Consider the following 15,512-nt stretch of genomic DNA (forward strand, 5'->3'; position numbering starts at 1 on the left):
GTTCTCTCTTGCTATCTCTCTCTCTCAAATAAATTAATAAAATTTTTTTTAAAGATTTTATTTATTTGACAGAGAGAGACACAGCGAGAGAGGGAACACAAGCAGTGGGAGTGGGGAAGGGAGAAGCAGGCTTCCCACCGAGCAGGGAGCCTGATGCAGGGCTCGATCCTAGGACCCTGGGATCATGACCTGAGCCAAAGGCAGCCGCTTAACGACTGAGCCACCCAGGCGCCCCAATGAATAAAATTTTTTTTATTAAATCTTTTATTAAAGATTTTATTTATTTATTTGAGAGAGGGAGAGAGTGCCCATGATCTATGGGGAGGGGCAGAGGGAGAGGGAGAAGCAGACTCCCCACTGAGCGGCGAGCCCCCATTGCGGGGCTAGATCCCAGGACCCTGGGATCATGACCTGAGCCAAAGGCAGACACTTAACCTACTGAGCCACCGAGGTGCCCCCCTATAAACTTCTTATTGAATTGACATCTATTATGAAAAATTGGTGATAACTACAGGTGGTTTTATGATAACCAATATTCCAACAGTATTATGTAGGTGCTAAAGATCATTATGAGGGTGCTATAAGAACATAGAGAAATATGTAATGAAATTTAAAGAATGCTGTGTAAAAATGGAATATCCACAATTATAATAATAATTATGTAATAGAATAGATACACGTAGGAAATATACAATGAAAATGGCTGCAAGTTTATCAGGAGAGTAAGGAAAATAGGATTATGGCACCTGAATACTGTTATTTTAATTTTTTTGGTCTTTATAAAAACTTCAAAATATCAGATGGCTTGGGGGGTTCAATTGACGGCTATCTCTAATTGAATCCATAGCCTTATGTGTGTATTGACAATATTTGGCTAGAGCCCAGTATACCGTAGTTATTTATCAGATTTCCTCTGGTCACTAGCTTGGATGATATTTTAGATAATAGTGGCTGACATTACTATATTCTTCTTCTTTTCAGTGATGAAAATGCCAGGAAAGATTTAAAGACCCTACCAGCCTTTCCAACCAAAACTCTTCAGGAGCATCCATCCCTTGCTTACTGGTAAGCCAAAGCAAGACAACAGGTGACCTTGATATCATAGCCTCCATTGAGAACTGCATGCTTTTCAAGAAATTAAATGAAATATAAGTGAAGAAAGTATCAAATAGCCCATCACATGCATCAGAATGACTATAAGTAGACCTTGATCCTTTCCATGAAAGGGTCTTGCCAAAGCTTACTGGAGATCATCGTACCAAGATTGTAGTCATTTATGAAGTGTGGCTGTGTGCCTTCTCATTCACATGTGTTAAAGGTCTGTAGAGAGTGCTTTTAAGTAAACATGTGCAGTCGCTGTGTAATGTGGCCTTAATCTAGCAGAGTGTAATATACATGTTACAAAATACAGATTTCCTTGGATGGAGGTTTTCTTAATGGCCAGAAATGACCTGACTGATCAGAGATGTCTTCTGTGGCCAAAAATTGTTGTATATTTCAAGTCGTTCTATTTGTTTATATTACAATGAATCCATAGTACCCATTTTCCTTACAGCATTTTTCCTAGAAAAGTACTTATTTCCCCCTTTGAATTAGTTACATCCCCTTTAAATACAGTTTCCTTGATTTATGGCTCTGAATCCTGAAGATAGTTTTCCTTTCCACTGAAAAACTGATTACAAAATAAATATTCAACATGAATAGCTTTAATAGGAAAGATGAAATGCAGTTCCCACAGAAAGAGCAAAAGTGAGTCCTGAGACTACATTGCTTCCTGAGTCTGGAATCTTCCAAACAAATCATTGTTAAGTGATAGTTTCTTAAGAAAAAAAAAAACAAAGACCGTTTACCACTGATTACTGGTTGTGTAGACATAAAAACATTTACCCTTCTAGGTTATACTTGAGATATGATGGGTCTCTGTAAGTAGGGTACACTAGCTGACATTAAAGGTGACAGACTTTAGCCTAGTTCTTGCCTTTCTAGTCAACAAGGTTGGCTTTTTTTTTAACTTTTTTTTTTTTTTTTACTAAGTAATCTCTACCCCCAGTGTGGGGCTTGAACTCATCACCTCAAGATCAAGAGTCACATGTTCTACTGACTGAGCCAGCCAGGTGCCCCTCTAGTCAACAAGTTTTATATTGGGACAATAACGAAGGGTTTTCTCTGAAAGCAGTGTGCCCCAGGTAGTGAGTGACGAGAGTATTTTGGATACTCAGACTCAGAACAGTTTTAATCCTTTCTAAATCTTTGTGGATAATTTAAGGAAAATGCCTTTAATAACTAACACATGCTGATCTCTTTTTTTTAAACCTTTTAATTTCCCTAGCAAGGCTCACTAATTAGTATTTAATAATATTATTTTGTATTTTATATCCCATTCAATTATGGCAAAAAATACCAGTTTTTCATATGATAAATTGATATTATCTTTCCTTTTCCAATAAATTAAGTTTTTAAAAGTATTGATATATTTATTTATATATCATATAAAATATAAATTAAAAATCATGATAGGTAGCCAAATGTCTGACGTTCAGGAATCCATGTCCTATAGAAACTCAAGTCAGCCAGCTTCTATCTCCCAAACAAGTTGGTGAAGGTCTTTATTCTCAAGTTTCTCAACAAGCCAGCTGAGAATCTTTTTTTTTTTTTAAAGATTTTATTTATTTATTTGAGAGAGAGAGAATGAGAGAGAACACATGGCGGGGGAGGGTCAGAGGGAGAAGCAGACTCCCTGCCGAGCAGGGAGCCCGATGTGGGACTCGATCCAGGGACTCCAGGATCATGACCTGAGCCGAAGGCAGTCACTTAACCAACTGAGCCACCCAGGCGCCCCAGCCAGCTGAGAATCTTGAAATTGAGTCTGTACCTCATATAATCGTACATGCTGTATTTCTCATTTCCTTGTTTTACAGTGAGGACAGGGTAATTGAGCATTATTTGAAAATCAAAGGTCTGACTCGGGGTCAAGCTGTGGTTCAGTAAGTATCTGTCTTTCCTTTTGCTTAGATAGAATTTTAATGTCTTCTGTTTGAAGAAATCATCTGAAAATGATTTCTATTGTGTGGTTTGTGTGTATATTGTCTCCATCTGGTTAAAAAAGCCTTACTATGAATTATAAAATGCCTTGAATCATTCCATAGTTGGTGTTATTAATTCAGATATCTTCCAGTGTCAGGCAGGTAGCAAAACAGAAATGTAGGCCAGGTGTAGGACAATAGGGAATGGTGGGGACTGAGGTAAACTGGAGAGCTGTTGTCCTGAGTCGAGGCAAGGTGATTCAGTCTCAGAAATCAGGCCTAAAGCTATCAGACCTGATATTTCTATGAAAAGCTGGAAATTCTGATTTTTAAAATCCAATTTTAAACATTGCAAAGTAATTTTAAGAAAATTTTATTACAATGCAAGCCAAGCAAAACCTATCTGGAGGCCATGTTTGGTTGTCTGGTTTGCGACTCTACTTTGGGTAGAGCATACAGTGTTGGTGTTGGATAATCTATATCTGCATGCTACCAAGAACAGACCATAGTGACATATCTCTGCATTTTAGACTTACAGAGTTACCGCCCATTTATGTATTTTTTTTAAGATTTATTAAAATCAGCGGGGAGCCCTGACACAGGGCCCGATCCCAGGACCGTGAGATCATGACCTGAACCAAAACCAAGAGTCTGAGACTTAAGCGACTGAGCCACCCAGGCACCCCACCATCCATTTATTAACAATAGTTCACAAGCTACGTTGAAGTTTTAAAATTATAAGAACTAAATTTATAATTTTATAATTTTAAAATTATAAAAATGAATATAGCATTATTGCTGTAGTAATTGTAGAATAACTTTTATGGCCATCGAAGTTCTTTTAAAAACCCACTGAATATAGCTCAGAGCATGTGAGAACTGAAGTCAGGACTTAGAGACCGCATTTCCCCTGGTCAGTGTATAGATCTCCCTTACAACCTCTACCTCTTGCACTAATCGCCTTTTTATCACGGCACACCTTCTGTGGCCTTCAAGGCAGAAATCAAAAAGGAGCAGTCCTGAAGTTGAATCCTTGACATTTTAACTCATGGTGCCTGTTTTCTGGGGGGGCGGGGGGGGAAGAAGAGTAACAATTTCCCTGAAGGATTTTAGGTTAGGCTAATGAGCATGTTATGAAGTGTCCTTGTTTAAATGCAGAGTCCTTTTACTTCCCTTAATCATTAAGGGAATGGAGTTGTGGCTCCAAGTAAGAGACTAGCTTGGTGGTTAAGGCTCTAGACTGTGGAATCCATCTCACTTTGTTAGAATCTTGGGTGTGCAGTGTATTTGCTGCATGTTGCTGGCCCATTTACCTAACCTCTTATATTCATCTACATACAGGCCATTTACTTTGTAAAAAAGCATCCCAAATTATTGATTACAAAACCCAGAGCAATTGATATTCAAAATGTCATTAAAAAGCCCACTTGTACTAAACAGGAACCTCAATTCTTTGTGAGCAGAGAGGAAGTCTTACACAATTTATTCCACTCCATAAAGCCTTAGAAGTACACAATCAATACTTGTTGATTAGAAATAGTAAATGGGGTAAATGGAAAAATCATTGTTTTAATTTTTATTTGGGGGGTATATTTTTTAAAATCAGTTCGATATACAATAAAATTCATCCTTTTTAGGTACATATTTCTTAGAGTTTAGACCTAAGAGTTAAGGTATATATTTCTAAGAGTTTACCACAATCAGTAAGTGGAATCACTTTATTTTTTTTTGACAATTTATTTTTTTGACTATATGTATGTACGTATGTATGTAATTTCTAGGCCCAACATGGCATTCCCAACTCACAATCCCAAGATCAAGAGCCATATGGTCTGCTGACTGAGCCAGCTAGTGCCCTACGATTGCTTTACTTTTTACTTGTTATGAGCATGACCCAAAAGTTGTTCTCATTGCTTTGCATTAAGTGCTTAGTTTAGTGCTTAGTTTTAAAAATACTTGCAATTTGGGTTTATGATACGGTCTAATATGTTTCTAAGACATAGAAATCTTAATATGCAGAAAATAACATTTCTTATAGCTTTTGGAAATTGAAGTTTTGTTAGCAACTTCCTAACATTTGGGTAAGGTAAAATATATTACTCCCTAGAATGGCTTATTCTATTTCTGCTTTAGTCAGAGGCATTATCCATGGTTGTAATGAGGAAAGTAGACACAAATTGTGTTTCTTTTCTTTTTTTTAAGATTTATTTATTTATTTGAGAGAGAGTGAGCGAGCAGGGGGAAGGGCAAAGAGAGATGGAGAGAGAACCTCAAGCAGACTCTCCACTGAGTGCAGAGCCCTACGCAGGCTGGATCTCAGGATCCTGAGATCATGACCTGAGCCAAAATCAAGAATCGGACACTTAAGTGACTGAGCCACCCAGGCGCCCCACAAATCATATTTCTGTACATCACTTTTCCCAAAATGATCCTCTAATTTAGTAAGAGATTATAATATATATTCATTTTTCATAGGTATATGAAAATAGTAGAAGCTTTACCCACGTACGGAGTCCATTATTATGCAGTAAAGGTAAATACTTTTGCATAACAAAGCTTTCATAATGCCCATGTTAGTTTGTGAGTTAGTGAACAGTACCAGCGTCTAAAATCACATAAATTAATGTGCATATGTATGCAAATTATCTCTATAAATTTCAACATTTAAAATATGATTGATTTTCTTAAAAAAAAAAGCCTGATTATATCTTGTCATTTGTAGCAAATTATAACGCTCATTATTTTGTAAAATACTTGCTCCATTGAAATGTTTTCCCAAAACCTCTATTAATCCTAACATACTCAAATTATTCTCTTTTAGCACATCCATTCCTTTTACCTATTTTTGCTGCTATTTCTCTTCTCCAGTTGTTCACCTGCCTAATAGTGCCGGATACTCACTTGATAGAGCCTTTATATGAGAATCATAAACTTGCCATTGTCATTTCAGCAGATTCATAAAGTTCTCAAAATTTTGCAGGATTTGCGATAGCAATTTTCAATTGGTATGTTTCATATTTGTGTAGTATTTTCAGGTGTTTTCAAGCAGGGAGAGATTGATTAAGAATGAAGGGGGGGAAATCAGAGGGAGAGATGAACCATGAGAGACTATGGACTCTGAAAAACAAACCGAGGGTTCTAGAGTGGAGGGGGGTGGGAAGATGTGTTAGCCTGGTGATGGGTATTAAAGAGGGCACGTTCTGCATGGAGCACTGGGTGTTATACGCAAACAGTGAATCATGGAACACTACATCAAAAACTAATGTTGTAATGTATGGTGATTAACATAACATAATAAAAAAAAAAGTACTATTTTGAGATGTAAGGGATAAAGGACCATTAAGAAGGGGGTCTTGTTTGAAAGGAATTTTATCATAGATCAATCTTGAGTGACTTTTCAAGTTACAACAGTATTTGCAATTCAAAATGGGGGATTAAATAATAAATACTTGCATAATGAGGATACCTTGTACTAAAAATATGTAGCAATTCAACTTCGGTTTCTCCTGATTCTTAATTTTTTTGCATATGGGTATATGTTTAAGTCTAAATTTTTCTTTCCCTATGTCAATACATCCTTCACTTTGGCAAGACCTAAAAGATAAATTTATGAAAAAAAAATTCCTCTCCTCCCCATATGTACCTCAAAGTGATGATTCAAACATTCTGCCATTGAATCATACAGTTCTCCAAAAGAGCTTTTCAGTATTCCCACATTCATTGTTAAGTGGCTTATAAACATCAGGTTTGGAGCCACCTTTCTCATCTTTGTAATTCTTTGGAAACTTCCCTGACCATTATAGCTGGTTACTGATTAAGAGAACAGCAGAGAGCTTTTTTTCTTTTTCTTTTTAGTTTCTTTTCTTTTCTTTCTTTCTTTTTTTTTAAATGGATAACTGGCTTTCCACTTGGGATTAATTTTACATTTTCTTTCTTTTCTCCAACAGTCAAGACAGTAATGGTTCATTCTTTTTGATGGCATTAATAGTATTGATCTAACTTACAGATCTTTTTTGAAGGCATTTTAATAGCAAGTTAGGTTTTTAAGTAATGTTTTGTTTACCAAGACAGCTTTATTGTGACTTGCTGATATTTGTTAAAAGATGAAATTGGTAAATCTTCACCTCTAGAAGACTGAACAATTAGGGCTTGGTTCTCATGCTTTTCCATCTTCCAGGATAAACAAGGACTTCCTTGGTGGCTTGGAATCAGCTATAAAGGAATCGGCCAGTATGATTTGCAAGATAAAGTGAAACCTCGGAAAGTAAGTGTGAATCATTTCAGACACATAGGAGAACTTAAGCTATTCTGGATTTGGCAACATTGCTTTAATGGGCACCAGAATAGTCTCGGACAAGTAACTTTCGTTAGTGAAGCTATGGGTTCAGAGAAGGCTCAGGTTAAGTGAAAAATGCTTTTTATAACTAATTTATGTACCTTTCATCCAGCAATTCCACATCTGATCATTTATTCTAAGGGAATCCAGTTATGCACAAAGACTTAACTGTAAGGATGTTGATCCCAACTTCATTTATAAATGCATACAATTAGATTTCTATTTTAAGGTCATATGAAGAGAAGGATGACATTTGTTTTCCAAGTTTTGTATATATCTATCTGTTGTATAGGCATAAAATATTTATTTATATACATAATTATATATAATGTTAATATATTTTTATATAAATTATATACACACACACATATATATACATACATACATATACATACGTATGCTTACTGACATTGGATGGATACACAGGTGGATGAATTGTGAAGACGTAAGCCTGAGTATTTGGTGCTGGCTCCCTCTCAGTAATCCAGTCCAATCCAGTAATCCAAAAAACTGATCTTTTGACTACTGCTGCTATTTTCACTTATCTTTGGTTCACAGTTTTCCACACGAAACATGTCTGCTTTTTTCAAAAGAAAAATAAGTCCTGTGCTGTTTATTAAAGGTCACACTCTCTCAGGTTTGGGTGTTCCAGACCTAATAAATGACGTTATTTTCCATTTGAACTGTGGCCATGACACTTCTTCTCTTGATCCAAGCACAGGCGTATAATCCGTTTCTGCCCATATGAGAATGGATGAGTCCGCGTAGACAGCCACCCACCTGCCCTGGCCTAACTGTGTATTATAATGACACGAAGGCTTACTCATGCCGCCCCTGGTTGGTTTCGCCGCCCTCCCTGTGCTCTGCTGCCATCAGTGGGCGACACGGCAGTGAAACAGTGACCTATAATAGCAGACCATGTGCTATCACACCCTGACATTGAAGCCTTGAATTACTCCTATCATTTCCATCTGTCTTGTGCTTTAATGTCTGTTAGAAAAACAGCCATATTCATCATAAACCGGCCTTTGTCATCATACCACAGTGTTCTTCATCTTCTTTGTGGTTTTTCAGCTTTTATCAATGCTCACAATCTTTCGTTGAGTTAAAATAATTAAGCTCCTCTTTTCTCCCCATTTTATGACTGTGAGGCTGACACAGACAACACAAAGGGGTGGCCCAGGGCTCACCGCCTTCTAATGCCAGTCCTGCCCTCCCGGAGCAGGGTAGCTGGGCATTGAGGCTTCTTATTGGAAAATATTGATAAAAATAAAATATCATTTCGTAACCTATATCCATCTGTGTGAGGGACAGGAAGACAGCATGTTTGTAATCCTATAACAGAATGGTGTCTCTATAAGCCCTGTGACTAAGATCAATTGAAGTAAGGTATACTTACTTATTTCCAGGAAGAGTATGAATAATGTTGTTCATACTTGAAAATTGGCCTCTAAGACCAAATTTCAAATAAATAATGTTAGAAATGATGGGCATGTGATTTTTTTCAAAATCATCTTCAAAATCATTTTTATTTATAGTTTTTTTTTTAAAGATTTTATTTATTCATTTGAGACACAGAGATACAGAGAGAGAGAGAGCATGAGCAGGGAGAGAGGCAGAAGGAGAAGGAGAAGCAGGCTCCCTGCTGAGCCAGGAGCCCGATGTGGGGCTCGATCCCAGGACCCTGGGATCATGACCTGAGCCGAAGGCAGATGCTTAACCATCTGAGCCACACAGGCGCCCCTATTTATAGTTATTTTTTTAACCAAAAGTTATACATAGCCATTGTAAAAACAACAACAACAACAAAAGTACAAACTACAGAAACATGTCAGTTAGGGCGGGAAGTCCTTCTGCAATTCCCATCCCTTCCCCATGATAACCACAGTCAAGAGAATGATAACTGGTTCATTGAGACTTTGTCAGTGTATATCCTGAGCTTTCCAGAGAGAGAAATCTTTTTTTTTTTTTTAAAGATTTTATTTATTTATTTGAGAGAGAGAATGAGATAGAGAGAGAGCATGAGAGGGGGGAGGGTCAGAGGGAGAAGCAGACTCCCCGCCGAGCAGGGAGCCCGATGCGGGACTCAATCCTGGGACTCCAGGATCATGACCTGAGCCGAAGGCAGTCGCTTAACCAACTGAGCCACCCAGGCGCCCGAGAGAAATCTTTCTATGCACACGATTTCATCCCATGTCCTATTTCTCCAGGTTACTTTATAAACACATCTCTCTTCACTCGGTCTAAAGCTGCCCAGTATCCAGTATGTGGAAATACATACAAATACTGATTCGCTTTTGATGGACATTATGGTTGTTAACTGTGGGGTCCGTGGCGGGGAGAAGGAGCATAATGAATCCCAGTCAAGGCATATAACTAATCCCTAGTTTATCTATTTTATAATACCAAATCCTTGCTTATCGTGTTTTCTTGAGGTAGACCTCAACCTATATTAACATTTTTTGGTAATTTATTTCTCTGCTGAATTTTACTTTAAGAAATAACATTCAGGAGTCTCACTGGTTTCGCTGAATCTTGCATGTCATATATAACTTAAATCAACTCACAAGTCATCTCTTAGCGAATGTGGCTTCATGAAATTGAGAATCCTGCAGAATATAAATGCATCTACTAAAAACAACCAGACTTTCTCCCAAAATAATGGTGAATCAGAATCTGCACAGTAAATATTGCAGCGAATTTCCTCTCAGTTGCTTATGACTCATAGCCCCTTCTTTACATTCACAGTTTCATAGGAATTGGTCAATATTGTTTGACACTGATCACCATCAGGCTTGCTTGTTCAACCCAGAGTTGAGACAAGGATCAGAAGACACTTCCTTTTTTCGATTGGCAGAGTTTTCGCTTTCATTTTCAAGATGTGCCATTCAATTCAAAAAGGACCTAACGGGGCCATCTTGTTTACCACTGCCTCGTCTTCTCTATGTTGGTTACTTTTGCAGCCGTCCATTGTACCACTGTTTGCATCCTCCTTCTTCTGTTAAAACCCGACAATGGATTTTGCTTCCATCTGTTTATTTTTCCATGGCCAAACAACCTATGGGTTTAATTGGAGGGAGGATGTTCTACAAGTCACTGCCCTGGCCCAGTTGGTCCAAATGAAAGGGCCATAATTTAAAAGGCCGTGAGCACTGACTTGTAAAAAGGAGGATCATGCTTCAGCTGTTTGCATGACCTGGGCACACAGCAAGTTACCAGTGGCCGAGCAGGAATGAAGGTCAAGATTGGCAAACCCTGAAACAAAGGCTGGAATGGGAGGCCTTGGAGATGCTCAGCCTCTTGAGCTGCTTGTTACACATGCCTGCTGAGTTATAAAATTACGTAGCTTGAAAACAGGCCAGAAGGGGGAAGATTTGCCAATAATAAGAGAGACTGACTAATGCCAAAGCCTATTTTGAAAAAAATGTTTGTCCGAGACCCATAAGCTGAAGCTTTCTGTCCTTTCCATATAATGTCTATTAGTTGTAGCCTAGGAACGTTGGGGACTGTGTTTCTCGTACCTGCTAGAACACCCAGCAAGTATTCTTCATGTATTTTGGCTCTAAGGCTTTTGCCAGTCATGGGGGAAAGTTTTCCGTCTGTGTAGCATAATGATGCAGAGCAAGAATTTGGGAAGCAACCCATGGCCTGTCTTTGGTGTCTGGTGTCTGTTTGCTCTGTGACCTTGGGCATGTTTTTTTAATCTCTCTCTAAACTCAGTGTCTTCATCTGCACCACGGTAATACAACTGACAACATAGGGTGTTTGTAAGCATTACATGAGATTATATTCAGCATACACAGTCATCACTACGCAACTGGTTGTTGTTCGTTGGTAGTGACAGAGAAAGACAATTTAAAAAGATATGAGAAATAGGCTTGGTTAGAGAAGGACCCAACATTGCTACAGACTCGTAGCCCTAGCGTTCTAAGAGTCCACACTCAGATTTTCTGTTTTCAGAGACTCTTAAGCACTCTGTGCCAATTTATTAACTGTAATGCCCTGAGGCATGATGCAAATTAAGAGAATTTTAAAATTCTGAGTAACAAACCACAAAAATTCAGGGTCTTAAAAATTCAGATCACAAGCAGTTTTTTTTTCTTTTTAATTCTCCCTTTATGCATGAAATATGTCATTGCAAACTCTTATGGAATGCGAAAACATACCAGAACTGAACTTAATTTCAAATCGTAGGACATTTGAACTTAAAAACAGTGAAGTTTTACATTTAAAACAAAAATGCAAGCTTGTGTTCCCTAGGTTTTTATTGCTCGTTCAGTATTTCAAGGAAAAATGTCATTTCTTCACAAAGAGGTAGAGTGGGCCAGTGGCTAAGTGAAGTATTGATAGATGTCATGACTGATTTGTAGTCCTCCAGCAAGTTATTTGACCTGGGAAAACCAGACCCTGTCAGAGATGGGAGAAATAAAAAAGTCATGCCAGCCAGGCTGTCACCAGCAGAGCTTGGTGGGATAAAATGCCTTTCAAGATTAGTATCTTTGTGCATTATAACTGCTAACCAAGTCTTGTGATGTGCATCATCACCCCGGGGCATTTCAGGGTGGGGAAAGAGTTCTTAGCCTTCTGTTAACTGATTTTTTTTTAAACTATTGGAATTCCCAAATGCCTAGAGCCAGATGAATTAAGTCACAACACAGGAGTCTTCCTGTTTCCTTGTCATGAAAGTACAGGGTTCATTTCATTTAAACTCGGGGACTTGCTTACTTTTCTAATAAGCACAGCCATCTTGACATTTCTCGCCACTCCTGGTTTTTCCACCACCTGCTGCCGCCTCACCAGGGAGCTCGATGGGGCTGCTCCTTCTAACACTGCTTAAGTTCTGGATGAGCTTAGCTGCAGGAGAAGAAGGAACATGTGCCGTCCCGTCACACCTTCTACGTCAGTACATAATAATGTATGGTGTGGAAGGAAAGAATGGAATTAGAGAATGTCAACTGGAGACCAGTCCATCCTGTTTGTAAAGTGTCTAATTAAGCTCCAGCCACACCAATAATCAATCTAATCATTAAAGCCTTCTGCAGAGTCACTGGGAGGAGAGCTCAAGTCCTACGTGGGTTTGAAATAAGAAACCAGTCCTGCACTCCTGCTTACTGGTTGGCTGACCTGGAGCTGTCACTCAACCTTTCTGGGTCTTTATTTCCTCAACTTTCAAATTCCAATAATTCTGTCTACTCTATCTACCTCAAAGATCATTGTGAGGACCCAATGGGTTAGTGACTAATTTTACCGAGTAGATTTTTTTTTCCTTCCTACCATATTCTGATTTATAGAAGACTGTAGATATTTTTCTTCCCCTTCTGTAAGCTCATCACAGGATTTTAAGCAGTTCTTCTAAGACAAGGAACTCTCAGAGAATCGGTTAGGCATTGGTGAGTCTCCATTTCCATTTCACAACTGGCAAGCAGATGGAAAGAATTCAAGGCAAGCAGCCTGATTAGTCATAAAGCCTAATTGTAAGGGAGGCTGGGAAGGGTAGTCTTTGGGTGGGTGGCCATGGGCAAAGCCATAACTCAGGGTGTTTTGTTACTAAAAGGAAGGAGGGAAAAAAGATCCTGTGGGTGATAAGTAGTTTCTGTCACACTGTGTTTGTTTTCTCTGAAGTCTTTTAGGGGGATGGTCAGTGAGAAACTAATGAGTAAGCAAAGAAATAAAACAGGATGATAAATTTTGGATAGTTTCTCGTGGAAACAAAATGGAGGGACAATAATGGGATGGGTGTGGAACCCTCAGTGGGTTCAGGGAAGGCCGTTGAGAAAGGTGACATTTAAACTGGGTCCTGAAGGGTGGGAAGGAGACAGGCTATGAAGAATGGGTTGACACGTTCTAGTCAGAAAAGAGCGTATGCAGATGGGAAGGGGGTAGCCACGTCATAAAACTGGGAGGATACCGCCATAGCTAGAGCTTAAAGGCTGAGAGTTTTCTCTGTAGAAACAGAAGATGGTGTTTGAAGAAGAGGAAGTGGCTGCTGGACAGGCAAAACCATTCAATTTCATTATTTAATCTGTTAGTTTGTATTTCCAGGCATTTACTGAATGGCTGAACTGTTGGCACATACAGAGAAATGAAAGATGGTACTTTATTTTTTTTTAAGTTTTTTTTTTTTATTTATTCATTCGAGATACAGAGATACAGAGAGAGAGAGAGAATATGAGCAGGGGGAGAAGCAGAGGGAAGGGGAGAAGCAGGCCCCCCGCTGAGCAGGGAGCCCGATGCGGGGCTCGATCCCAGGACCCTGGGATCATGACCTAAGCCGAAGGCAGATGCTTAACCATCTGAGCCACCCAGGTGCCCTGAAAGATAGTACTTTAATAGGATTGACTTGTCCAAATGCCACATTGGACATTTATCTACAATGAGTAGAGAAAGCATTGTGACAAAAATGTTCTAGGAAGGGGCATAAACAGTAAAGGCTTCTTCGCTTTGTACTTATGACCAAAGATTGGTTTGGTTTTCATTCATTCATCCTTAGGGAACAAATTTCTAACAAGAGAGTACAGTTTTCCCCAGTTCTACATTTTAACAACAACAACAACAAAAACAATGTATTGAGCCCATGTACAAGGACCCTGAGGTAGTACTTTATATTCTTTATTCCATTTAAGGAAAAAGCCAAGTCCCTGTCATTAAGGACCTGACAGCCCATCTGGAAAGACAGAATTATATTCAAAGTTAGGGATTTTACTGAAATATTTAATAACTGGGCTAGACACCAAGCTGTGAGAAGGGATGTCAGTTGTAAACCCCCAAATGAGCCATGCAGGTGCCCCTCAGCAGCAGGTCGGCCCTGGTTGTACCATCCATGTGGGGGGAGCCCTCTACTGCAAGTATTAACAGGAAGTCATTAGGTCGGCCCTGGGAGGTTAGAGATTCAGCCACAGAGGAAATCTGGGGGGATCACATCCCCTTGGATGGTCCGAGTTTTATATTATGCATTTCCTGATGACCAGAACTTCATCTAAACTTTTTCTAAAATACTCTGAGTGTTGTACTCCTTGCATTTAAGACGTGATGTTTCATGTATGGAGGGTTATGATATCACATCTCAAAAGGTAATTTTTGCTACCGGAGTACGTCCCATTTTGGTATGTTATAACATTTTTGTTCGGCACACCTGACTGTTAGCATGGCCTCTTCTAGTCTGATGGGTGGTGTTCAGTCCCTCTGGTGGGTAACATTTGCATTTAGAAAATCTGAACAACCATTTGTTCCTAAGGGGATTACCTAACTGAGAAAAATAGGACCCCAGCATTCATTATTTTGGAGCAAACATTTCATCTTCTATATCAACACACTCCATCTACCAAAGCATAGGTATATCACCAAAAATTATCCTCTGAATCAGGCTTTCTCAGTCTCTGCACTGTTGACATTTGGGGCCAGATGATTTTGTCCTGAGCATGGCCTGATATTCAGCAGCATCCCCAGCTTCTACCCACCAGCTGCCCATAGCACCTGTCCCTCCTGCAGTGTGACAACCAGAAATGTCTCCAGATATTCCCCAAATGGCCTGAGGGTTGTGGATGAGAGTAGGGAGTGATGTAAATCATTGCTGGTTGAGAACCACTAGTGCAAGTAAAATTTAAGGGTCCCAGAGTCCTTTTCTGCAAATGGCTGTTATAACTGCTGGGTTTTTTTTTTCCTTGTGAGGTCGATCTGAGAATTACTCCAAGTTTTTGTTAAAAAAAAAAAACAAAAAACAAATCTCCATTGAGTCCTCTTCCCAGATGAGTGAGGCAGGATGGTGTACTTTGGTTAGGCAGTGGGGTTTGGGGAGCCTAGTTGTGCCTGGGTGTGAATACCAGATCTGCCCCCATTTAGCTTTGTGACCTTGGACAATTTATGTAAACCTCTCTGAGCCTCAGTGGTCTGTCTTACAAAATGAGGCTCTAAGTAGTAACTCCCTGTAGGGCTGTTGGGCAGACTCACTCTCAGGCACATAAGCATTTGATGGATAGAAGGATGGCTGGATAGAAGGTGGTCAATTTGGCTTTCTAAAAGCCCATGATCCTGCAAAATTCTGTCTTTGTGGGACTCCAAAAGGCAAAACTCATCCACTCACTTGATCATGAGTAGTAACAGTACATTCATCAAGTATAACTTTTTTTTTTTAATGAAAAAAGCATAAATCAATA

General features: G+C 39.1%; 1 protein-coding gene across 1 annotated transcript in view; it reads left to right on the forward strand.

Annotated features, from left to right (window-relative positions):
* Positions 1–15,512, forward strand: part of FRMD4B (FERM domain containing 4B) — a 119,873-nt gene that overhangs the window by 77,314 nt on the left and 27,047 nt on the right. The window contains exons 7-10 of the mRNA XM_081805825.1: positions 982–1,065; positions 2,919–2,984; positions 5,499–5,556; positions 7,201–7,287. Coding sequence (XP_081661951.1) covers positions 982–1,065; positions 2,919–2,984; positions 5,499–5,556; positions 7,201–7,287 — 295 coding nt within the window. The remainder of the gene's footprint in view (positions 1–981; positions 1,066–2,918; positions 2,985–5,498; positions 5,557–7,200; positions 7,288–15,512) is intronic.

This window comes from Leptonychotes weddellii, chromosome 1 (genome assembly GCF_054177405.1).
Source record: "Leptonychotes weddellii isolate Sample4059 chromosome 1, ASM5417740v2, whole genome shotgun sequence".
Lineage (NCBI taxonomy): Eukaryota > Metazoa > Chordata > Mammalia > Carnivora > Phocidae > Leptonychotes > Leptonychotes weddellii.